The 26,515-nt window shown below is 37.0% G+C and overlaps 1 protein-coding gene across 1 annotated transcript in view; it reads right to left on the bottom strand.

Moving 5' to 3' along the window:
- Positions 1-26,515, bottom strand: part of LRP1 (LDL receptor protein 1) — a 744,558-nt gene that overhangs the window by 397,095 nt on the left and 320,948 nt on the right. Inside the window, exons 37-39 of the mRNA XM_068228249.1 lie at positions 21,198-21,431; positions 7,082-7,262; positions 563-767 (exon numbers count right to left, since the gene is read on the bottom strand). Of these exons, the coding sequence (XP_068084350.1) occupies positions 563-767; positions 7,082-7,262; positions 21,198-21,431 (620 nt within the window). The remainder of the gene's footprint in view (positions 1-562; positions 768-7,081; positions 7,263-21,197; positions 21,432-26,515) is intronic.

Below are 26,515 nucleotides of genomic sequence, written 5' to 3'. Positions count from 1 at the left end.
TGAGAAGATGGAGGGGAGAGAATTCTGCTGGGATGGGCATGTCAAGCAGTGTGATGGAGATCATCCTGTACAGAAAACTCTTGCCATCACAGAATCAATGAGAGGCCCAGGATGCCCAAGGGCAACATGTTGGCAAACAGCTGCAACTACCTCAAGGAAGAAGGACATCTCTGTTTCCCTTATATAGAAGTGGAGGGGATATTCTCTATAGATCAGAAGAGTCAACACTGAGAGATACTTTGGAGTGCCCATACTGTGTACACATATACAGTACGGGAAAAGAAAGGCATTTCAGAATACTGCAGTTCACTGACTATGAATGAAATCATTTCATCCCATATTTCCTATCATTTAAATTGTATTCATTTTACATGTTCCTAAGAAAAGAATAATCAACTTAATAAAAGAACAGTATATAACCAATTCTTAAACAGAATGAGAGAAATAAGCACATAAGCTGAATATCCATTATAACTTCACACACTTTCATAAGCTTAAAAAATAATGTAATAAAATCTGATATAGATTTATATAGAAATAAGAACATTGTTGTGATGCTTACCACTCTATTGGAACCATCATATTCTGCTCGTTCTATTTTGTCATATCGAGCATCACCCCAGTACAGCTTCTGGGCCTTATGATCCAGTGCCAAAGCATTGGGCATACGAATCTCTGTTGTAATAATTGACTCAAGACCATAACCATTTGTGTAGGCACGCTGGATGGAAGGGTTGTGAGAGTTCCAGTTTGTCCAATAAATTCGGCTGTAACACAGGATAATATTGTCTAAGTAGCCTGCAGCATAGGAGATATCTAATTAAGATATAAATGTAATTTTCTTAACAAACACAGAAGCTTGTTATGAGAACTCTCTGATAGATTAATGCTTAAATTTCAGAAATTTAACTCTGGTCATTACTGATTATAGCAGTCTATCACAAATTGAAAATACTTAATTAGAGAGTGAAAATGATAATGAAAAACAAATATTAATCCATATGCCATGCAATCGCTTTTGGACTTCTACACAAAAGAATGCAAATATATTATAAAAGAGTAATGTTATCATGCTGTGTCTTATGTGCTATACTTGTTCCACTGGCTAATAGGAACTGACTTGTGTAAATACTGAACATTACTGAACTTCAGCAATGCATTGTTGTTGACTGTAATAAAGATGTGAATTATGTATAATTACCTAACATGATTTCTTTCTTTAAACAGCTGCTAGATATTCTGGTCCCTAATCCATTATAAGGCTATTCTGGATTCTGAAGGCAAAGTCGAAGACTTGACCAAACTTTTCCTAGAATAATGGCCCACATACCATACAATAGCTACTCTCTAAAGGCTACAGATGCACCAATTTAAAAGCAGATAGTAATAACATCAGGTATATTCTAGAGCAATATGGAAGGATCCAATGCTGATCTTTTTGGCAAGGTGTTGAATACATTCATTTCATGTGTCAAAGTAGACAGGAAAAAAAAAAAAAAAAAAAAAATATATATAAAAGCCAATATTCTAGATAGGCTATTGCCATTGAAAATTTCCTGACAAATTTCCTTGACCTTTATATTTTTACATTTCCAAATCATAGCTCGTCTTTAATCCTTACTAATCCAATATCAATGTGCACTCGACTGAGGTCTGTTATCACAGGTCCAAAGTCAAGTGCCACTCTACACTTATTTTGAGAGCCATTGCTAAATTATTTGTTGAGCTTCTGCAATCTGTTTTTGACTGAGTGAATTTGTGTGTTTCCTGGAGCAAGTTCCTGAATGAGTTTTGTTATTTCCATGAAGATAACACAGGAAACAGTTGACTGTGTGTTAGCACATTTTCAAAGCATTTTTTCAGCTGCAGTCAGGTTTGCTTACATCTTGGTGTAGCTATTACAAATAGATCCACAGATGTTATTTTGTGTTCACAGTACCATTTATCACAGTACTGAAACAAATAAGTGATTCAGTATGAAAGAAGACAACATAAGGATGCAAATGTACCTATGCAATTTAGATGACAAATTTCAATAACTGTCAAGTGAAGGTGAAGGTATAGATCATAGCATTATGAATGAATCCCCATCTCAGACTGGACGGTAAACTGTAGAATGTATCACTAGACATCAGACAAAATAATAGTTAACATCATTGTTCAATCCATATTCGATTTCTTGGCTGAATGGTCAGCATACAGGCCTTTGGCACAGAGAGTCCCAGGTTCGATTCCTGTGTATGGCTAATTGCTCCGGCTTGAAGACTTTGCAATCATCTTAATAAACATCTTCATATACACATAACACATCACACTACCAGACAGCACAGAAATGTGCATTAGTGACCACATCCCTCCACATAGTATTGGTATCACTATGGGCATCCGGCCATGAAACTGGGCTGAATATGCCCAAAGAGTCAAAATATAAACTGTACAACAAAGGGTTATTATTTGCCCCTTATGATCATATCTTTTCTCATCCTTTGTCTTGTAGGTAATTCCTAATAAGAACCATTATTTTCAAGGCAAGTAAATTTAAAAGTGATGCTTGATAGCTGAAAATGGTATATGGTAATTTCAAATGGTGTCAGAAGGTAGAAATACAAAGCCACTTGATGATATGTTAGTTAACAAATCCTTAGCATTTCATATGCAGGCTATGTACATGTCGTAACTAAGTGTGGTGGTTATGCGCCATGTGTATAACTGAGGAAGTCCGATGGCTTTCCAGCATAGGATACTTCTAAAAACATACTTCTTACTGATGGTGAACATTGCTTATGTGGTGTTTCACTCTCATGATATGAAAACAAAAACAGTGTACCAATACCAAGGACAAATCATGTACAGTAGAACCTTGATTATACGTCCCCAGGAACTATGTTTTCCCAGATTATTAATTCAAATTACGTGGTCCCGGGAGCATCCTAATTAAATCACGTTGTAAAAATCCTGCATTATCCATTCCTCGAAGAAACCATTTTCCGGATCAACTGTCCAGAAATGTCAGTCCCATCAACACTAAATCCTCGATCAAGTGTTTCTCAAGAAACGCTATCTCACAAAAGGATGGCTACAGCATACTTGTGGATCTTGGCATTAACGTCCCATCATTGCGATAATTAGAGTACTGGAAAAGCGATCGGCGGTGAACTTGCATAAGGGACCATCTTAGCATCTCATTCGGATGGTATTGTTTAGATAATCCTAGGAAATCATAAAACAGAGAGTGGCCACAATAACTGGAAGGAGAGAGAGCACATTTAGACAGCTCTACTTGACGATGGAACGACTTTCGTCAAAGGTTCGTACTTGTAAAACGTCTACAGTATGTCCAAGTTTAGATATTTAATCTTTTACTTTTCACGATTGTATCGCTGAACAGGTTTTCGGCACTTCCCTCAGGGCACTGTATAGTCACTGGGCTTTCAGGCAAGAATCAAAACTACTCCTTTGTAACACAAATTTAGTATTTTAATATTATCGTATACGATTATGTTACCGACGCCAGAACAGATGTTGCACCTTACATACATAAAGCCAGGGGAGGTTTCCGGATTGCCTATTACTGTTTTGGTCCTAATATCAGACTGGGTATTTTATGTTTTTGTGTTAAAGTGTTATAAAAACTGCAGTAATTCTATTTGCGCACATTACATTTTAAAAGTTTGTATCATTTCCCACTCATACTGGCTTGTACAGCGAGCACGCTTTCCAGTTGAGCTCAAGGTCACGAATAAGCGTAATTTATGAAATTTTGATAATATTATTTTTCTCTCCAATTTGATTGTGATTAGTGATGGGCAGAATTGAATGTATAATGCATTCGAGAACTTTTGAGAATCAATACTTACATTCAAATCCACATTCTCAAGTTCAACATAACCTTTAAAAGTCGATGTGGGCCTAATTTATGCCCGCAGTACAATATTTCCAGAAACTGACTACGAACAGTATACCGGTGACCAAATTACAATGGTATATTAAAGAAAAGGGATTTTGCCATCATATTGGGCGCTTTTGTATCTGGTGTGCTTTATTTTATTAGATTAGAGAATTAACACGGAATCACTCACATATTTAGGGGAACCTAACATCTGTATTTCTCTTATAAAATCATTAATTTTGTATGTTTCTTTCTGTTTTTATTTTATTTTTATGTTTTTATGCATTCTGATAATTTTAACATTTTTTTTTGAGTACGACATTCAGTTAAAATTAAACATTATACTTATTTCAAATGAAATAGCACCTACTGATAAAAGTAGCCTATGAACGTATCAACTTATTTACTAAATCACAAATACAATTTGGAATATTAGTGAAGTCTATACTGGTTTACAGTCTAAAGCTAGGTTACTATGGTAATAATGTTCTTTTCAGCATCTTCACACAAGCAACACACAATTATTCCCAGGGAAACTTACGTGATAAACATAAATTTCATTTAACACGAATCATAGCTGTTCCCAAATGAACAACACCAGAAAATTAAATAGACTAACATGAAAATAAAAGCAGACTACATTTTTTTCAACATTTTGTTGAATCACTGTCATTGTTTATGAATCTGAATCTGACTGTACAGCACACGTCTGGCATATGTGAGCGGTTGAATCAGTATGTTCATTGCAGATATACCTACAGAATCCACTGCACATACACAGGATAAATTGGTTTTTTCCTTAGTGGACAGAAAGTACACCTTGTTTTCTTTCCATGGTTTAGTTCAGGAGGACCATTACTAACTTGGGTGACACTGTACTTGCTTTTCATCCTATCAACAACATCGACTCCTCCTTTAGTCATGTTGTAGAAAGTTATTATTACTGATTTACCGTAGTCTCCTGATTCCTCATCAATTTCGTCATCGGCATGCATTGATGAGACAAGTAACAGATTCTTCTTCAACTTCTTGCTTGGTACGTACACTTGTTAGGATATTTTCCAAATGCAAACATGCTGCTGCAGTGAGATCGCTCATTTATGTTTAGTAGCTCTGGTGGGATTTGTGGTTTGTTTTTACGTACTTTGCCCACCAATGTCAGTCTGTGATTTGTGTACAAGTCATTTCAAGAGGAACACTACTGTAGTAATTGTCCATTGTCATGTTTTGCCCAGTGTTGTCAACACTTGTTATCAACCTTTACACAATATTACTTGCGTCATTAGGTATCTTATATGGTCCATAGGATTGTTTCCCAGCATGTGTATCTATGTTATTAGTGAAATATGTCTTTGAGTCAACACGTGCATATATTTTTATTCCGTGCTTGGCAGGTTTATTTGCAATGAACTGTCGGAATTTGCATTTACCTCTAAAAGGTTCAACTATCTCATCAATCATTGCATAGTCACCAATGTTATAGCTCACTTTGCATAAGTTTACAAATATGTTACGAATAGGAGCCATTTTATCAACATTTTCTTCTTTCATTTCTTGTAGCTTTGTTATCAAACAGGATTGCTTGCACTAAGGTGAAAAAATGAAAACCTACAACCTGTTTTCCAATCAGTGACTGGGTCAGGGATGGAATGAATGAAGCCCCCATCTTGCGGTGAGGATAGGAATTGTGTCGGCTGCCAAAGCCTGTTGCACTCCTCTTTCTCCCACTCTTTCGTCCCCTCCAAAATACCACGGATACTACACAAATACATTATAGTGTGCTCAAAGGACCGAATGAGGTATTTTCAAATGGACATTGATTCAAAGCTAAGGACAAATGAATTGTAGCAAAATTTGTAAAAATGTTAGATTGAACCTCACAGTGCGACTGATCGCAGGTTAAAAACTACTTGTGGTCAATTGTTGTTTGGCTTGGCGTTACCGGTATTAGATTTTTTGAAGAGTATGGTTGATCAAAGTTGCTGAACTGAAAGAAGTTTTCACGGGGAACTGACGAACTGTAAAGTTTTGAGATTTTTAAGTTGGGTACTGGTAATAAATGTCTGAAGCTGGCCCCGCGGTCTAACTTGCCTGCCTCTCACCCAGAGGGCCCGGGTTCGATTCCCGGCCAGGTCAGGCATTTTTACCTGGATATGAAGGCTGGTTCCAGGTCCACTCAGCCTACAATTACCTTTAATTGAGGAGGTATCGTGTGGTGAGATGACAACTCCGGTCTAGAAAGCCAGGAATAATGGCCGAGAGGATTCGTCACAATGACCATGCGTCACCTCATAATCTGCAGGACTTCGGGCTGAGCAGTGGTCGCTTGGTAGGCTAAGGCCCATTGCGGCTGTAGTTTGGTTACAAGTGTTTGCAAGATTAAAATTATACATATTTCATTTTTGTTATATTTAGCCAAACTGTTGATGCTTCATTCGTTCCAGGATTTTCCATTTTCCTGTGTTGTACTTCTTCTTCCATGGTCGCTCCAAAAGCAGAGAATCGAGGTTCCACTGTATTAAATATTACAAACGCTAATGAAACATACATCAGTGCAATGAAATAATATTCTTTATCTGTACACAATGTCTTAAGTCTATTTCCAGAAGAAAGGTGACTGTGTGAATGCTGCATTGTATTGATTATTTGTGTTGATCCTTTAGACTATAAATTAGCAAATTGAGCAGTGGGGATTGGATCAAAAAAGAAAAATTCCAGGGATATATGGCTCAACACACACACAGAAGATAACTGAACAACTATAGTAGACACTACCCAAAAAGCACCGTCTTATCTCTGAGCAATTATCAACAGTTTGGTCTGCTGAACAAACATACTGTATTTGGATTTAATTGAGCAACTCATACATAGGAACAGACAGCCCAATTAGCTGACTTCTCACAGTTCATTTTATAACTGACTACAGATTCTGTCTCAGATTTCTTTCATCACTTCCTTTTTTAAACTTGAAAACCTGCAGAAACCAGTTACAAGTTACATTTGTTACAAAATGATACAAGAGTACCTTGCAGAGACAAGAACATAACTGATTCATCTCAGCACAAAAAGACTATCACATAGGTAAGTTCCATTCCAGAGAAAGACATTTTTAACTGGTTAACTGATGAGAATGCTGAAACTATACGGTCTAAATATTTGAAAATAATAAAATATTTCAGAAATCAAACTTACGAATCACAGCTATCCACTTCAATCCCTCGTGGTTTGTCATTCACGCCAAGTTTGATGACCAATTCCACCTCTCTATCTTCATCGTCCAGGACTTTCTTGTTGATGGTGGCATCATTGTTGCATGTCCAATAGAGTGAGTTATGTAACATTTCATAGGCCAACCCTTCCACAGAGCCCTGCCCTGCAACCAGTGGTGTTTACTACTATACTTCCTCTATTTCATTTAACAAGAAAAGTAATAATAAGGCTACATGATATAATTTTAGATGTTTGATTAAGGATGTTTTTAATCACCACTCATACAAATCTTTTTTTTGTTTGTTTACCTTTATCTACAGTGCAATACAAATTTATCTAAACCAATTCAACAGTGCTGCAATGATCTGATATTAATGGGATATTATCTTCATCTATCATATCAAGACATTTCATAGGGATGTTATTTGGACCTAATCATTTCTTGTTTTTCACAGCATACAGAGTTTTGTGGAGCCAATACTAAACCTGACAAACTAAGGGAAAACTGATCACTAAGGATGGAAGAACTCACACTCAGGAGGCTAATAAAGCTCTTGAAGAGTCTAAGGAAGTAAACCAATGCCAAAGTTGCTACCAAGAAAACTCCTCAATTATGTTAGGCCTAGCAGGTTATAGGAAGTTGCTTTCAATATTAACAAGCTAGCATACAAGACTCCAACCCAACATAATTAGGTAGTCACAGAAGAACAAGGATTACACTTGGTAGCAGCGTCTTTCACAGAGCTACAATAACAACACATTGTATTTCAAATGTTAATGAATCAACTATAACAATGCCATAATAACTTCCTTTTGATAGTGAGCTGTTTTTTTGTACAATAGCCTGGTGCTAACAGAGGTATTTTTCTTCTTGTTGTTGTTTTAAATTATGGAGTTGAATAACACGAGAAGCAAAAAGTGTAGTTCTACCAAAGTTTTCAAATTAAAAGCTGTGTCTTTTGCAGCCACATATTAACTTCACGCTTATCAGCTAATTACTGTTACTGCTATAATAAAGAAATGGACAATGAATTATTGCTTTCATCTTTAATGACAACATAAACCAAACTCAAGACTTTTAAGTGTTTCATATTTTAGTGTTTTGTGTTTCAGTTATTGATATTGTACCAATTATGGATCTTTTGCTATGGCTGAGGATGACCTCACAACATAGAGGTCGAATCATTAATGAATAATCTATGAATAAAACATAGTTAAATCATCTACATGTATTGAATAGGTGCATCCATTCCTACTTTATTAACTTGTGATCAATAGTCAATACGGATCAAAATGAAATTTATCATATATGAAAATAAAAATTATGCGTGTTGATTTTGTTTTGTGGTGGTGATTGTTAGTGGTATATACACGTATGAGTTCTTATCAATGATTTTGCACAACGATGTTATTATTAATAATTCGTTACTTTATTTTACAAATTCCCTAATTCACTAATCAACAAATTTGAACATTTTCCATAAAATGAATAAAATATATAACCATAGACGTTAGACTGTCCTGAAATCAATACTGCAGTGTTAGAGTATATAATTACAGAAGTTTTGAAGTTATGGTTTCACCATAACTCATGATATGATTCAACTAAGAGCACCAGAAGCAGCAAAAATACAGTATTGAATCTCAGTTGGCAAAAGTAGAGGCACTCTTTTTCCAATTTTTATAACTAAAGTCTAGGGAGCTTTTACGCAAATAAGAATTTATAACACAAAAATTAGATGCATTAAAATCAGCACCATCTCAAATGTGAAATAATAGCAACAGCAATGAATAGTAATATAGCAAGCCAGTAGCGACTACAATGTATTGATGGTCTCTAAGATCGATCTATCAGTCAACAACTACCATCAGTTGTGTAGCTAATGTAACAAAACATGGATGGTATACTGCAACATAAAATCAGAAACAAAGTGCAGTTACTAACTTGGCGTTTAATCCTATCCACTGCAAAGAAAGAAAAAAAAAAGTGTTTACCAACACAACCAACCATCAGGCATTCTAACAATACTGGGTTATTTTGTGCACATAAAAACTGATCAGTCGCAATTAGAGTTTTTTGTGCACTGTTGCTCAACAACTTGAATCTGAACATGACTACTCCATCCTTCATTCCCCATCATCACCAATAATTACTACCCACACACTCTAAAAATAATGCACTCTGTCATCCCCTTTGCTAAGGAAGTAATTGCTATGCTTTGCAGTAAGTGTAAGGTATTGGGTGTTCAGCCATAGATCTCCATTTACTAGTTTCATTACACAGGCTACAGCAATCAATCCTATTTTAAGATTTTAAATGCCCATTAAGCGAGGAATTTTTTCCACAATTTTAGGGGGAAAAACTGGTGTCCGTCCCTTATGTCCATTATCTGGTGGCATCCATTACATCAGTAAATACAGTATGTAGGCCTAAAAGTCATATGTTCACCCTACAAAATGGGAGGTTCTCACTTGTTACTTTTTGCAGCTGTAAAAATGGAAAAAAGTATGGTCTAACATGTAAGTAGATACAGTACTTTCAATATTTCATAAGGAGATAAAATTTTCAGAGGGAAAGGAGGCTCCAGTGAATCTCGAAGTATTGATTACACACCAACTACTAACATTTAAGTCATTCCATGACAATTAAAGAAGAGTGATTGGATTTTCTGAAAGTGACCCTTGACTGGTTTGAGCTTTAACACTATGTTCAGGAGAAACTATGACTGCCCCATACAAAAAATATATCAGTGGAACCGTGTTGTTGTTTTCTGTACATTTTGTACAGTTTGTCGACATTTCAAATACATTGCAGTATTCTTTGTTAAGGCGACTGAAACACCCCTACTCGATCCGAAGTAATCAGTTTCCCAGTCAGGCTACCGACGAGGCTGACAATATTAAGTATTTATTTATTTTCCACCTAGTTGATACAATGATTGCTTAAGGCAATTTAATGGTTAAAAGTGGTACATTTTTCGTATATTATCAACATCTTCAGCCACATAACACTGTTTAGATGAAAAATACATAAAATGATAAAGTAATGCTTAAGACGAAGTGTCCTTAAAATTAACATTATTTTTAAGGCATTCCTTCAAAAACACTATATCTTTTGTCACTTTAGCTATTTTCATCTTTAAGCTGAGGTAGGTGTTAGCTTCTTTGCTTGCCTGGTTGGTATTAGGATTACATTAAATCAACTTTTAACCATTACATTGCCTTAAGCAATCATTGTATCGACTAGGTGGAAAATAAATAAATACTTAATATTGAAGTGTGATATGGACAATGAAGCTGATTTTATGTAAGAGGTGGATATATTTGAGCACCTTTGTTTTATTCTCTCCGGAATTACCTGCTGATGAATCATGAAACATTGGCAGGTCTCTCAAGTTCAGTCAACTGTGAGTAATAATAAAATAAAATCATTAAATGATAACTCCAATAATTGCAGGTGAAGGCTTATCCTAATCCACAATACATTCTGTATTTAGCAGGTTGCTAAGCGACTAACACTTTCATTAATATTCTGGTATGTGATTTTCATCCTTAGTTATGTCACTGCATGCAGCCATGCCTGATTACCGCCTGTCAAGGCAGGCAATATATACTTCCTCTGATCACAGAAGAATACTATTCCCTGCTAGATACTCTTTGATTCTATAAGCTTTCGCAGCTCCCAAATATATTCAATAGATGGCAGAGTGTTCCTAATAACTTACATGCTGCTAAGAGGAAAAATGTTTACATACAAACAGACCCCATCATTACATATGCCTTAGACATTATCTGGGAACACCTATCGAAGGATAACCTAGATACACTAGAATGAGTGAAGGCTATAAATCTTTAAAAATTTCCCTGCCTGGCAAAAAACGCTCCATTAAGACTAACCTACGAGCTCACAATATGACCGTTCCATGCAGACGAACTGCGATTAAAAATGTCATTGCCTTCTACAACACAATACCAAGCTTTACATCAAGAACGGTGGGTGAAAAAGCAAATATATGGATAGAATTTTACCAAACAGACGGCATGATGAAATCAGAATGGGTAAATTCTGACAACGAACTGCGGCATACCGTAACGTGCTTCTTATTACATGTTTATAAAACCATTGAAACGGGCAGGCAAAACAATATGACTACGACAGGGATATCAATACAAGTTATCTGACTTATTTATAATGAATGGTGCAGAGCAGCGTGGGTACTCTAGTTATTATTAATTTGGAATTTCTGGTCTGCTTGTAGGAAAGGTAAGATAATGAGTTGTTGCATGGTCTCATCATTTTTTCAGAGGATCAAATATCAGTTTGTTGGAGAAGTTTATGCCTAGATAACATACTGGTTCACCGAGAGCATGTATTCTTATTTCTTGTAGACTCATACTGAAGTTTTCATCTGAATATTTCTCTTTCCTGATGCATACAGCTACAATGAGGTCAAGGCCCATTTATTTAAAACGTTTGAGTGCACCTTTTCTCAATTCAGCTGCTGCTTCCACACTGTTACCGGTGATTACAGCATCGTCCGAGAAACTCATGACCGTCAGTCCTCCTCCTCCTTTGATTAGAGAAAACCATATTGACTAGCTATGGATTCTTTGCATAATTCTGCAAGAATTATGATCTGCTGCTAAATCATACAGAGCAGGAGATAGTGGAGAATGTTGCAATACACCAAGTTTAAACTGGATGGGGTCTATTTTAGTTGTGTGTTTCAATTTGCATACTAACGCCTTCTTGTAAATTCATAATGAGATTTGTTAATTTATCAGGAATACCTGTTGAATCGTGAGTCTTCCGTAGATGGAGGTGCCCCACATTGTCAAAAGCTTTCCTGATATCTGAAAATACAACGCAGGCATCGTGTTTGTTCATTTTAGCAGAATGCAAACCAGCCTCTAATAATGATATGCTTAGATCACTGGTGATTTACTGAATCCCCTCTGGTTTTGATGAAACCTTATCCTCCAAATCATGATACAGATGGTTATTGGATGCCAGCTAGCCGGGCAATTAGTGTCTCTGCCTTTGAAAATGAGAACTGTCCTGCCTCTTTCCACAGTGAGCAGTACAAAGCTGGTTTGCAGCAAGCTAGTACCAATCAACGAATGAAATGTCATAGGTAATTCCGTTCTTAACTGTCCATAAAATGATGCAACTGCGACCACTGGCCATGTCCACTGAAGTTCTCTTTATTGCAACACTTTACTCTTCTTTAGAAACAATGTCATTAAAAATTACATTTTGCACAATAAGTTCAGCATTTTAAACTTTCAAAGCATATTCCAGTCACACGCTACAATTGGGCTTTGAAAAGAAGCTGAAAAAGTATATAAGCAATTTCAGTTTATACTGCATAAAGGTGTTTCACATCAGAATACTGTCCAAATAGTCTTCCTACATTGATTGTAAAAATGGAACTGACCGGGCGAGTTGGCCCTGGGCGTAGAGGCGCGCGGCTGTGAGCTTGCATCCGGGAGATTGTGGGTTCGAATCCCACTGTCGGCAGCCCCGAAGATGGTTTTCCGTGGTTTCCCATTTTCACACCAGGCAAATGGTGGGGCTGTACTTTAATTAAGGCCATGGCCGCTTCCTTCCAACTCCTAGGCCTTTCCTGTCCCATCGTCGCCATAAGACCTATCTGTGTCGGTGCGACATAAAGCAACTAGCAAAAAACAAAAATTTTTTTAAAATAAAATAAAAAAATGGAACTGAGTTAACTGATACAAATCTTTACTCTTTTGTTTCTACCTCATTCTGGTTTGGAACTAGTTTTATATAATTGCTGACCAACAACATCACATTTTCTTACTTTTGCCCTCATAATATTTCTGAGCAGGATGTTCAGGACCAGGAAGAAGGTGTACCACTGTGACAAGGAATGACAGAAAGTTACTTAATAATATGCACTCAAAAATTTCTTGGTAACAAAAATTGGTCGCGAAGAAGAGAAGGTTAAGACTCTGGGATGTTCATATTAAGAAAGTAAGTACAAACATGAGAGAGGCTTTCATGAGATATTTGAAAATTTACAACCTGTTTTTCAGTCAATGACCAGGTCAGGGATGGGATGAACAAAGCCCCCAACTTGCGGCGAGGATTGGAATTGTGCCAGCTGCCGAGGCATGTCGCACCCCTCTAGGGCGATAATTAATGACTGACAGATGATATGAAATGAAATGATATTGGAAAGTGTTGCTGGAATGTAAGAAGACAGGGTAAACCAGAGTACCCGGAGAAAAACCTGTCCCACCTCCACTTTGTCCCGCACAAATCTCCAATGGAGTGACCGGGATTTGAACCATGGTATCCAGCGGTGAGAGGCCGGTGCACTGCTGCCTGAGCCACAGAGGTTCCCTTTCATGAGATATTAATGAACCAAAAAGTTAGAATACCAATGAGCAATGACAAAGGGCCGCAGAAGAACAGAAGTTTGAAAAAACATAGAGAACTCTCCCCCCATGGCGCAACAGCCCCTGAAGGTCCATGGTCTACAAAGCGACCACTGCTCAGCCTGAACGCCTGCAGATTACGAGGTGTTGTGTGGTCAGCACTACGGATCCTCTTGGCCGTTATTCTTGGCTTTGTAGACCGGGGCCGCCATCTCAACATCAGACAGCTCCTCAATTGTAATCACCTAGGCTGAGTGGACCTCGAACCAGCCCTCAGATGCAGGTAGAAATCCCTGACCTGGCCGGGAATCAAACCCGGGGTCTCCGGGTAAGAGACAGGTATGCTACCCCTACACTGCGGGGCCGGCAACAAAGAGAAAGCTGGAAGGAAAAATTTCTCCTGCCTTGAAACAGACATAATGAGACCTTACATCAAAACATACAAAATTTTCAAGCACTTAAGAAATGAAAGATAACCGAAAAATTAATTTTACACCCCTTGAAACATGGATCAAGTATTTTCCAGGAAGGTCAGGTAATTTAACGTCAAAAACATAACTGGTTGAAAAAAGATTTACATTCAAAAATAAAAGGTAGGATTCTCCACCTGTTCAATACAACTTAAAATGTGATATAAATTAAAATGTCACATTTTATTAATAATTTTTAGGTACCAGTTTTGGCATATTTTATGCCATAATCAGTCTAGGTTTAGCAAACAAGGACAATGAATAAATTACATATGTATATCCACAAATAAACGTTCTAAAAGTCTAGCAATTTATAATTGTGTCTCAATATAAAACATTTGACTGCATAAAACTCTCATATATACATCATAATAAATTTCTAAGCAAAAGGTAAAATTGATCTATGTACAACCTTGTGCATTTCTATCACCTGGTGATGTTAAATGCTACGATTGTGTATCGAGTTACAGCAGCCACCAAGTTTTTGTAAAATCTTCTGTCTAGACTATCTACACAGCTGATTAAAATTAAAAGTATTGATCTTGAAGCAATATATAAAATCTTTTTGAACGTTCTATCATGGGAGATTTCAGCATAGGCCTATATACATTATTAGCTAAATTTTTCACAGTATTACTATATAGTATAAGAGAGAAGAGCATTTATTGTCCGATGCTTGTTAAAGATAGTTCCTCAACAGATTATAATCGGAAAGCCAACATAAACTGGTCGGATTTTTTAGAATCAAGTAAAAGGCTTTCGTGGCTTGTATCTTGCTTAAATCTTACTGAAATAGCTTGACTATCAGGGTATAAAATGGTTTTTAAACCTATATTTCAGTAGTATATTCAAATATGTGAATGGACTGAGGCCGTAGGTTAACGGGTGCGTGTTCATGAGAAATGATGTTTTCAGGTGGTCAAATGTAAAAATGTGACATTTTAATTTATATCACATTTTAAGTTGTATTGAACAGGTGGAGAATCCCACCTTTTATTTTTGAATGTAAGTCAGGTAAGTCAATAAGACAGTTGAGATAATTACATTTTAGATGATACTGAATAAATTACCCTGGCAAACTTAAAATGGTTCTAAAGAACAATGAAGCTCCCCCCGAAGAACAAATTAATTTGGAACTCTTTAAATACTCAAGTGAAGAATTCATTTACAGGTTTCTAAGATTTCTAAATGTGGTTTGGAAAGAAGATTCTTCCCAAAAGTTGACAAAAGGCCATTGTTATTCTGATATGTAAGAAAGGGAAAAAGAATTATTCAGGCAATTAGAGCAGAATTAGTTTGTTGAACTCTGTCTACAATATTTGTATGAGTATAATAAAAAGTAAGCAGTAAAAATACTACAATGATAAAACTGGAAATGAACAAAACGGGTTTCGTACAGGTCGATCCTGTACTGATGGCTACTTTACAATGAAAATCTTTATAGAAAAACATAGAGTGTTTAATCTGGAAACACACACTGCATTCATTGATTTCAAAAAAGCATTTGACAAAATAAACAGATCTAAATAAATGGACATTTTAACTGTGTGAATCCACATATAATATAATACAGGTAAGGTCTATCAGAACAATTTTATATCCGTTAGAATAGGGGACAGACAGACAATGGAGACAAGTATGTGTACTTTCCCCTCGGCTATTTCTAATTTTCGTGAATACTATTATGAAACAGTGGAGGCAAGAGAAACATGTTGTGTGCTATCTTGTGGCTGATGATGTTGTACTAATTGCCCCTACAAAAAACGACCTGCAATGATTTGTTCACAATTTGCACAAAATTGTATCCAAATGTAATTAAAAAGAAGAAGAAGAATCATAATAATCATTAATAATAAACATCTGGCCTCATCTACCACATGCAAGAATTTGAATTTGACGCCATCTGGCTGCTTGCTCTCAATTTCACTGTTCTGTTTTACTCTAGGCTCACTAGATGACAGTGTAAACCAAATTTCTCTTTGGCATCGATGGCTGAGTTTTAATTAATTTTCTTGGGTGAACACCAAATGTGTCTCCAGAGATGGAGTGGAGTGTTGAATGGACTTATTTTTTTCCCACCCCTCAAAAATCCTACTAACTCTGCTGGTTTTGAACCCACTATCTTGGAATCCAAAAGCCAACAGTTCACCACTGATCTAAGTATAATAAGAATATACTGAAACAGAAAACTAAAATTATGGCTTTTAAAGGGAAAGAACCCATTCCAAGCAAAATTTGTTTAAACAATGAATTACTGGAAAGAGTAAATAAATTGACTTATCTGAGCTATAAATTATCTTACAGAGAGGAAGCTGACTTACCACATAAAATCATAAAACTTTGGGAGTTATAAATCAGGTTATTTAGTCATCCTTACTTCAAAGACATACCTGCATGCATGTAGATAAAACCTTAGCAAGACCAGCCCTATGCTATGAAAGTGTAGCATGGACAATAAGGAAAACTGATGCTAATAGAATTACCACTAATGAGATGAAATACATGAGAAGAACAGCAAGATATACTCAATGGGATCATAAATGAAATGAGACAGTACTGAAGTAACTCAAAATTGAATCAGTAGTATAATATTGAACCCATGACCTTTGTGCCCTAAGAACATTATGCATAAATCGACAATCACTTAAAAGTTGGATTCTTGATAGCATGGATTTGACACGTGACGAGGGGGTGATTACCTTCGGTCCCACGCTCTGGGGTACGTGACGTCAGCCACACGTGTCGATGGCGGAAGAATCTCAAGTCATTTTTGTGAACTATTTCAAAGCGCGTGTACATGGCGTGATCCAAGCCAAGTCAAAAAAATATAGTGCCTATCAAAGGAGGTCAATCATCTCGCAAATCGAACCCGTAAAAATTTTAAATGTCCATGAACACTACCGCCAGAAATGTAGCAAGCATGTAGTCACTTTCAAAACTCTTGAAATTACAGTTTAGTTAAGTGAGAAAATTTATAGAAATTTTCTTGGCGGCAAAGGGCGATATCCGAAGAGAGGGGGTAACTGCTATAAATATGAAGGGACGCCATGACGAAGTCTCCTTCTCCGGCATTTGTGATACAAAGCGGACGAAAATTGTTGAGCTGCTCTGCGAAATCAAACAACGAAAGTAGACTGAGTTCAACTGCAGATTTCAGCCAGTGTGGCTAGGTCTTGACTCCGTGAGGAGATAGTTTTCTTGAGTGAAATAATTGTACCAGATAAGACGGTCAAAGTACTGAATAAATTCTAATGTGATTAAGTAATTCGTGTGCGGAAATAATTATAATCCATCGTGTGCACTCAGCAAACAAGTGAAGGGGATTTTCTTTTTTTTTATGCTTTATTCCAGGAAACCTGAAGAAACATAATGGTTTGTAAAGCCATGAATGTAAAAGTGGCTAAATAAAATGCCAGGGTCGCAGGTGAGCCCTATGACGAACACTGGCATGACTAAATGAGGTAGGTGACTTTCCATCTTACTACCTCTTATATCTTGTCTCATGATCTCAAAAGGTGTATTTGAATGGGGATATACGACGCAGTGGTCACCCTACTAAGTTTTGTAAATGTGAGAGTACGACTAAAAGAGTCATTTGTTTCATTTTCCACTTGGATAAAAATTTTGAAGTCTTGTGAGTGCCGTATAATGTTGTAAAAAGTTATTGAATAGGGTTCCGAAGTGATATCACGTCCAATGTAGATCGTCATCCGTGTGAAGTGTACTGCCTATATTTTGTGATGCCAAATTAAGATGTTCATTCGACGTAAAATTTTTCTGTCTGCAATTTGACGTTAATAATAATAATCCATGGTCACTCATTTTCAATTGAGTGGAAGCGCGCTGTCGGGTGAGAACCTAGGGTGATGAATTTAGTCACGGAGAGAAACGTTTTCTATGTCCATTTTAAACTGTGTCTGACTGACAATAAAAAGATCTAGTAGAATGTTTCAGTCATTTCTCGTAAAAATCAAGTTATTAAATACGATATCATTTATGCGAAGTTATTCATGATTAATGGATTGTGCGATATTAGACGTCGAGATTTCTAGTGAGGATTTTATTCCAGTTCTTTGTCGATGATAATTGTGGAGCTGGGAAACAGAGGTTAGTTTCGTTGATATGTTATTTGTGAATCAGGTTGGACCTGTCATTGAAGCCGGGACCTGGAGGCCCGAGGAATGTTTTATATGAGTTGAGATGAGATGTGCGAATCAGGTTAGAGTCCTGTCATTGAAGCCGGGACATGGAAGCCCGAGGAATGTTTTATGTTGGGAATGGAAAGAAATTCATAGAAATCCACAGCGGTATCAATTGGCGACGCGTATAATTAGTGTGGGCATCTTGAAGCATAATCTGTGCATTTTGTTGGTTAGAATATCGTATTTGTTTAATTTTGTCGGCAGAGTTTAAAGAGAGCATTTTGAGAAGCCAGTCAACTGTGAATAAACCAGGTGTTTCATGTAACTGCCAAGCGAACTTGGGGGGCGAGAGGCCTCAGCTGTGATAACGGGACAGGCGTGGAATTGAGATTGTACTGTATTCTCGGCCAGGGAAAACGTTAAAATGCTGGATTTAGTTGAAATTCATAGCCGGTAATGATCTGAGTATTGTGAAATACTGTAATTGGGGACGTAATGAACATTTGAAATCACGAACTTTGAGTATAAGGAACAGAGTAACCAAATTCAGGGTTGTCCAAAATATAGAGCGATGGTTGTGATGATCGGTTTGTCTGTGAGGGGTGTGCAAAATTCATAAATGGTAATGACGAGATATGACATCGTAATTATATGGCGAGTTGTTTGGTTTGTACGTAGATTATTAGGATATCCAAGTGTTAATAACAGTTAGAACTAGATTAGATTTTAAAAGTGTGAGATCAGGAGACAAGATATATAACTGGACATGAATTATGTAACAATTCTTTTCCAGCCAGATAAACATCGCAATATTGAATTTACATCACAGCTGCGTAGGAATTTGTGAAGAAACCAGAGTCCGCGGAGATAAAATTTACTGTTCTTTAACATTTCGCTAAATCATTTAAATTTATTTAATTATTAAATTCAGTGAAACCGCATTTTGAAATAACTTTAATCAAGCGAATAACTTGGAGATGCATTGTGGAAATTTTAGTTTGTTTTTCTGGGGGAATATTAAAATATAAAGTAACGTTCAAGGGGACATATCCGAAGGAAATGGATTTTACTGCCACAAAGTTTGTGAGCATTGCTATTGTTGTAATTATTGAACTTTGATTGATTGAGCAGTGAATGTGCTGGGATAGTAAAGTGAAAACTTTGGTCATCAACCAATGTAACTTAATTGTGTTTAGCCTTCAGCCTAGAAACTTGGATGGTCATGGGGTCATCAACCTCAGTGACTTAGATTAGGGCCATATGCCATTGTAGCATCATTTCCTTGCGGTCATCATCCACAATGACTTTTTTTTTTTTTTTGCTAGGGGGCTTTACGTCGCACCGACACAGATGGGTCTTATGGCGACGATGGGATGGAAAAGGCCTAGGAGTTGGAAGGAAGCGGCCGTGGCCTTAATTAAGGTACAGCCCCAGCATTTGCCTGGTGTGAAAATGGGAAACCACAGAAAACCATCTTCAGGGCTGCCGATAGTGGGATTCGAACCTACTATCTCCCGGATGCAAGCTCACAGCCGCGCGCCTCTACGTGCACGGCCAACTCGCCCGGTACAATGACTTTAAAGTAACTTAGAAGATTAGATGTCGGTCCATGACATAGACGCAGGTCACATCGATTCAATTAAGGGTCCATGCTGTAGAACCACTGTGTGGCACACACCAATTGGACTGCCTTAATTATACCCAGAGTCCAGAGTTCGTGTTATGAGGGCTGGACCATAACGAATCACTATGATGGTACATGTGGTCTCACATGGAAGCCGAATTTAAGGATTTCCAGACTTTCCCTTCTTAAATGATTAATAATTGAGACAATAGTTTCTAGTATGAATGCCCGTCAGGCAGTTACGTTAAAGTCTCACACCAGTGTTCTGACGTTTATGTAAAAATGATTGTGGTGTCCAGTGGACACAATTGACTTCTATGATACCGTTGATATATCAGAATGCTTCAGAATTTTCCTGAATAAATAGGAATCTTTTAAACAGACCTTTCATTCCAGTAGATAGATTAGAATTACTGAACCCTACCTTTACCTCAGCAAGTGATGAAGAACCCGATACGACCCAAGAGACAGATCTCATGAACTTTGCTGATAGGTAAGGAAGGTAGGTATCCCACTATATGGACCTAAAGGGGTCAATATATACATGGTTATCAAGACAGGTGGAAAAAAGCATGTTTGAGAAATCTTCCTTTGACCATTCTTCAGAGAAATTTTCAAGTACTACTCAAAAGGAAGGAGATCCATAGGTCATCCAAGGAAACGTTGGTGAGACAACGCTTTACAAGATCATAACAGCTGTTCTCCAAAATGATCCTACCCAAGTATATGAAAAAGACACTTGTTCAAGTGTATCATCATGAATGGAAATTTTGAAATCTATCCTCGATTTACCTACCACAACATTCTTGTCTTTGTTACGTTGATTTTCATTCTGTATTTTTAAGGCACTTTGCGTATCCATAAAATCATCTTGCCGACGGAACTAGGGTTTCCTAATAGCATGGCTTAATCGTTCGCAAATTTCAGAGTGCGCACAACTCAACCTGCTACCTTCAGACCCTCTTGTTCCTTCCAAGGCCTCATTTAAGATTGCATCAGCAAAAGCACTGCAGAATCTGGGAGACAGTAAGCATCCTTAGTGAACGCTCTTGCAGATTCTTGCTGGGTCTGAGTAGCTACTGAATATGTTGAAGTCCCTGTCAAATTCTTGTAGGAAAATAGCTTTCTCATAATCTTCTGCTCGCATGTAATCAGAAATGCTTGCACTACCTCCATACAGTCCTTCACTAAACCGATCCATCACTGTTGCTGTTATCCGAGATCTACCAGTTGTTCACCAGTAGTATGGTACAGCTAATGTCAGTAAATTTCACGAACTGTGTGCACAAGGTAACATACCTATTATGCTAATACCACATAGATATTTATGAAATATGAATGCCTGATGCATTCAGATAAAATTCATGATCTATAACAAAACAGAAAACCAAATTTGAACTGCTAAGTACCTAACCATAAGCAAGAACACATAGTAAACATAATTGATGATAACTCACGTTCCACAATGACCGTATGGTTGGTCCCATTGAAAAAGACTGAATTAATACTGCCACGCTGGATGTCTGAATAGAAGATCTTGCTGCGCTGGTAATCAAATGAGAGTCCAATAGCATTTCTCATGTACTGCGAAGACTGAATACTTGGAAATGGAGCATTCAAGTTAAACTCATCAAACATGTGGATACTGTCAATACTCTGAACACGAGAATATACCAAGAAGCTATCATAATCTGTAACAAATAAAATCAAATCCATAAATATTCATTACAGTATAGTGCAATATAATTCATTCTAAGTTGTACAAGTCATAGAATAGGTGATTTCTCAAGAAGGAAAATGGCAGTAAGTGATGATGATGATGATGATGTAACATAAATTACTTTTAAATTACGTGTACATTTCTTGTACTTATATTATAATTACTAGCTGTATATAAGCCTGTTCATAACAGGAAAGAAGTAGTTTTGATGTAAATACATTCACACTTCACCTTCACACTCTCAAATGGTTTGCAACAAAATGCCATGGATAAGGACTGTATTAACATTTTAGTGAATTAATGCCTAGAATATGGTAGTTAGAAGTAGTTAGAAGTAGGTTCTATAACTGCAGTTATGAAAGCAGCATGAAGCATATTTTAACCATGGTGGATTAATCAAAATATCAAAATCTCTTTATTTGCAAATGAGGTGCCTACCTCGGTGGCAAATGGTACACTAAAATACATTATTGTCAAGCACTAAATATTAAATTAACAAGAGAACAAAATTTTCCTATAATACAATATTATACAATTTACGCTAATGATTTTTTCTATTAAACACACAGCTCATCCTTAGTAAATTTATATTGTTTACAAAATTCTACTAATAATATCAACTGTACTACTTACAAATATAGTCAACTGATATACAGTATGTGGAATTACTTCAAATGATACTGTACAACTGGTATAAGATTAAAATTTACATTGCATTTATTTACTTTTTTCTTTTTTCCTTTACCCACTAGTTTAGTTTTGCTATTAGACTTCTTTGTATGCTGCATTCTTGGTTCTAGATAACGTGTATGTTGTTGCATGTTGGGTATTCAGCCCAAAGGCTGGTTTGATCCTCTACAGCTCCACCAACAGCTGTCACAGATAGCCTAGGTCTCACTGAAGAGGCATACTAGGGAAATAAGGAGTGAGGTAGTTTCCCGTTGCTTTTCTCCGATAATGTGTGAATTCTATAATTATCTAATCACAGGAAGCTTTTTCCTTTTTGTGCATTTTATCAACCTTCGTTCCTATTTTCTGGCCTGGTCTTCAGTTTAACGAATATCAATATTATCTCCGTCTTCTTCTTCTTCTTCTTCTTCGGGGGCTTCGATACTCACCCAGTATTCCTTCATTCTTTCACTCTGCAATCCATAGTGCTTACGTCCACGACCTAAATTTTTCTTGGAAACTCTTGGGATTCTTGATTCTCAACTTGAAAGCTTCCCTGTTGCTAACTTCTGTTCCTTGTATTCCAATTTCTTTCAGGTCATTCTTCACCTCCAGATGCCAGTGCTCCATAGTTTTCTTGGTCTCAAAAACCTTACCACCTGGTTGGTCAGCAGCCTTCCCAGGTCCATTCTATAGATCTGCCTGAAGAAGATGACTCTCCTCTTCCAGATGGTGTCCAAGATCTTTTCTGTCCTGAGGTACAATTCTTTTTTCCCTTTATTTTTGCATGATCCATCCTCTGTTCTTGGTGTCCCAGGATCTTCCTCAAAATTTTTCTCTCCACCAGTGCCAACTTCTTGACCAATCCTAGTTTTACATGTAAATAAACTGATAAAATGATATATAAAATGATTATGTTAAATTTGAACAGGTATTTAAGAGAGTAATTTTTCCAAACTCAAAGAGACCCCATTGACAAAATACAAAAGAAAAACAATTCTTAAAATTTACAATTTCTTCTTAGTGAACAGAAAATTTCCAGTTTAATGAACGTGAACCCTACACTTCCTTCAGCCAGAGCTCTACCTAAGATTCATAAAATTGGCACCGCTATCAGACCTATAATCAATTTTAGTAATGGTCCAACCTATGAAGTTTCTCTGATGTCCTGATTAGATGTCCAAAAAATGAAATGCGTTTCTTCCTGATTGTGCTCATTACTGGTTCTATTTCCTTGTAGACTGTTTCATTAGAAGCTACTCTCCAGTGTCCATCTTTCTGGTATGATTTGTTGATGCATGTTCTAATGATTCTTCTCTCTATCTTGAGTAATTTTATCTATTTGTGCAGTGTTAGTTGTTTTGAAGATGGTTTCACTTGCGTATATTATTTCTGGTTGAGTGACTGTTTTGTAGTGTTTTAATTTTGTTGCTACGGACAGGCCCTTTTTGTTGTATGTATTCTTGGTGACATATTGTGCTCTGGTCAATTTATTTATTCTGTTACGCCATGCTGGCTTTTCATTGAGGTTATATGTTATGATTTCTCCCAGATATTTAAATTTATCTACAATTTTGATTTCTTAGTTTCCTATGGCAATTTTGTTTATGAGTTTTGGATCAGTTAACCCTCTTGGAGCCAAGAGCCGATCTAGTCGGCCACTCCCCATCAGCTGGAAGAGGCCAGAGCTCCGCCTCCACTCTACTACTGTAAAGTGCCAGGCCGTTTTCAGTGGAAATACATGTATTTTAAAATTCGCGTATATCTACCGGTGTATAGCAAATACCGGCATGAAATTTTCTACATATCGACTACGTAGAATAAGAAACTGGTTTGGAGTGATATAAAGAGTCAAAAATGTTTTATTGTTGATTTATAGTTGTCGAAAACGTTTATTTTTAGGAAGAGAAAAATATTTTCGCACTTTCTCTCTCAATATCTACTTTGAAAAAAGAATATACGTAATTATGTATAATGTATTTCTAAATACAATTCTATAGAATAACTAATTTGAATGAGAAAAATAAAAACGTAAAAAATAAAAATTCAAACATATGTCACTAATAAAAACAAGACAATTTTACTCACCGATAAAATTTGCGTGTATGTATCGATGTTTGGCAAATACTGACAACAAATTTTCTACGTGTGGACAACACAGTATTAAAATAATTCTGAATTACTAAATAAGTAAAAAATAGTAGTTGATATTATAGTTTTTTGTTTTCAGAAAAAATAGTTTCTCATTTTCGGTTGTAGTATATATTAGAAAAATAATTTTACCATACAACAGAATTTACGAAATTAAGAAATGTATGGCACTAAAGCCGTGATTTGCTTTGACCTACTAAGCGACCGCTGCTCAGTTCGGTACCTGGAGTTTACGAGGTGAATCATGGTCAGTGAGACAGATCCTCTCAGTAATTATTCTTGGTTTTCCAGATTGGGGTCCTCTCACCCTCGGATATCTCCTCAATTGCAATCACTTAGGGTCACTTAGATTAAGTGAACCTCGAACCAACCCTCAGGACCAGGCAAAAATTCTTGGCCTGGGCGGGAATCGAACCCATGACCTCCGGGTGAGAGGCAGGCACGCTACACTTGGCCCGCGGAGCCCGGCATTTAGGTAATGATAGAGGACTACATGTGACTATAAGGTTTAGCAGAGAGTAAGTGAAAAGTAAACTGAAGTGTGATATGGGTGGAGAATCAGACGGTAGGGCATGTTTAGGTCCAAGAACTTCCTTGAAGGAGACAGAAGGTTGAGGAATGTTGTCGGGTTCATTGGGACAAATTTCCACAAAATGTTCTCCAGAGACATCATCATCATCATATTCGTTATCACTAGTTTCATCTATCACCATATTCAGAGTAGCTTTAGTGCTGTTAGACACAATTAAACTTCGCTTCTTTAGCTCCGGTGATTCCGCGGACGTGTCCGGTATAATTTCATCGCTACTCCCTGAACTAAATTTCCTATCGCTATCCGATAAATCATCAGCGTTAACTTCGCACTGTTCTAAATACTGCATTAATTTATTGTCATCAATACATGCTGAAAAATTACCATGTGAAAAACATGCCATTTTCCTGTCACAAATCCACTCACTGCAAGGAGCAATCTCTTACTGACCGGTTAGCGGTATTTGTAAACACAGGAAACGACTCTTGTGAAAGGTATACACCTTCTTAGAACTGCCAAAGCAAGACCAGGCACACAATAACGTGTAGCCCTTTTACTACAGGTTGTAACGAAAGTATGCATTTCACTACAGGTTGTCTCAAAATGACGTATATCACAGAATTTTAAGCCGGCTGATGTAATCGGCTCTGGCAATTTCCGACTGGATTGTTAACGGCTGACCAGATCGGCTCTGGCAATTTAAAGGGCGGATGCTCGCACTACTGCCTGGCACCAAGAGAGTTAACATGATTACTGTCTTTTCAAAATATATTCCAAGACCAATTTTCTGTGCTATTTCCTGTAGTGATATAACTTGTTGTCTGGCTTCCTGAATATTGTTGGGCAAGAGGGCAAGGTCATCGGCAAATCCTAGGCAATTTAAACTTATGTTGTCTTTAGGTCTTCCAATTGGGGTGTACTTTTGTATCATCTTGTACCATTCCCTCATTATATATTCCAAGGCACAGTTGAAAAGCAGTGGTGACAAGCAATCTCCTTGTCTTAAACATGTTTTTATGATGAATGGCTCACAGAATTCCCCTCTTGAGCTTGACTTTTGATTTAGTGTTGGTTAAGGTGAGTTCTATCAATTTGATTAATTTTGGATGGAGCCCGAAATATCTTAAGATTTTCAACATTGAAGGTCTATGGATACAGTCATAAGCTTTCTTGAAGTCCACAAAGGTTATTGCAAGATGTTTGTTTTGCTTCTTGTAATATGCTATGGCTAATTTTAAAATGATTTGTTCTGCACAGCTTCTCCAAGATCTGGAGCCTCCTTGGTATTCACCTCAGTCTTTCTCTAGTTGCTCTCTGATCTCCTGTATAGGATTTGGAGGAAAACTTGTATGTGCAGTCTAAGAGAGAGATACCTCTGTAATTATCTGGATTGCTTTTATCTCCTTTTTTGTGAAGTGAGTGGATTATGGCTGTGGTCCAATGTTTGGGGAACTTTTCTGTTATCCAGATTTTTGTTAGGGCCATGTGGATGTTCAAACTGTATCATTGGCATATTTCCACATTTCTGCCAAAACTTGGTCTTCTCTGCATGCCTTATAATTTTTTAACTCTCTGAGTGCTGTTTCCACCTCTTGGACTGTTGGGGGGTTGATGGGTTGATGGGTATGCTTGTATTAATTGCTAAAACTTCTTGGGATTCTTCACAATTCAAAAGTTTAATGAATGCTTTTGCCATGATTTTG

Source organism: Anabrus simplex, chromosome 6, assembly GCF_040414725.1.
Source record: "Anabrus simplex isolate iqAnaSimp1 chromosome 6, ASM4041472v1, whole genome shotgun sequence".
Taxonomy (NCBI): domain Eukaryota; kingdom Metazoa; phylum Arthropoda; class Insecta; order Orthoptera; family Tettigoniidae; genus Anabrus; species Anabrus simplex.
This window is presented reverse-complemented; position numbering and strand designations above follow the sequence as displayed.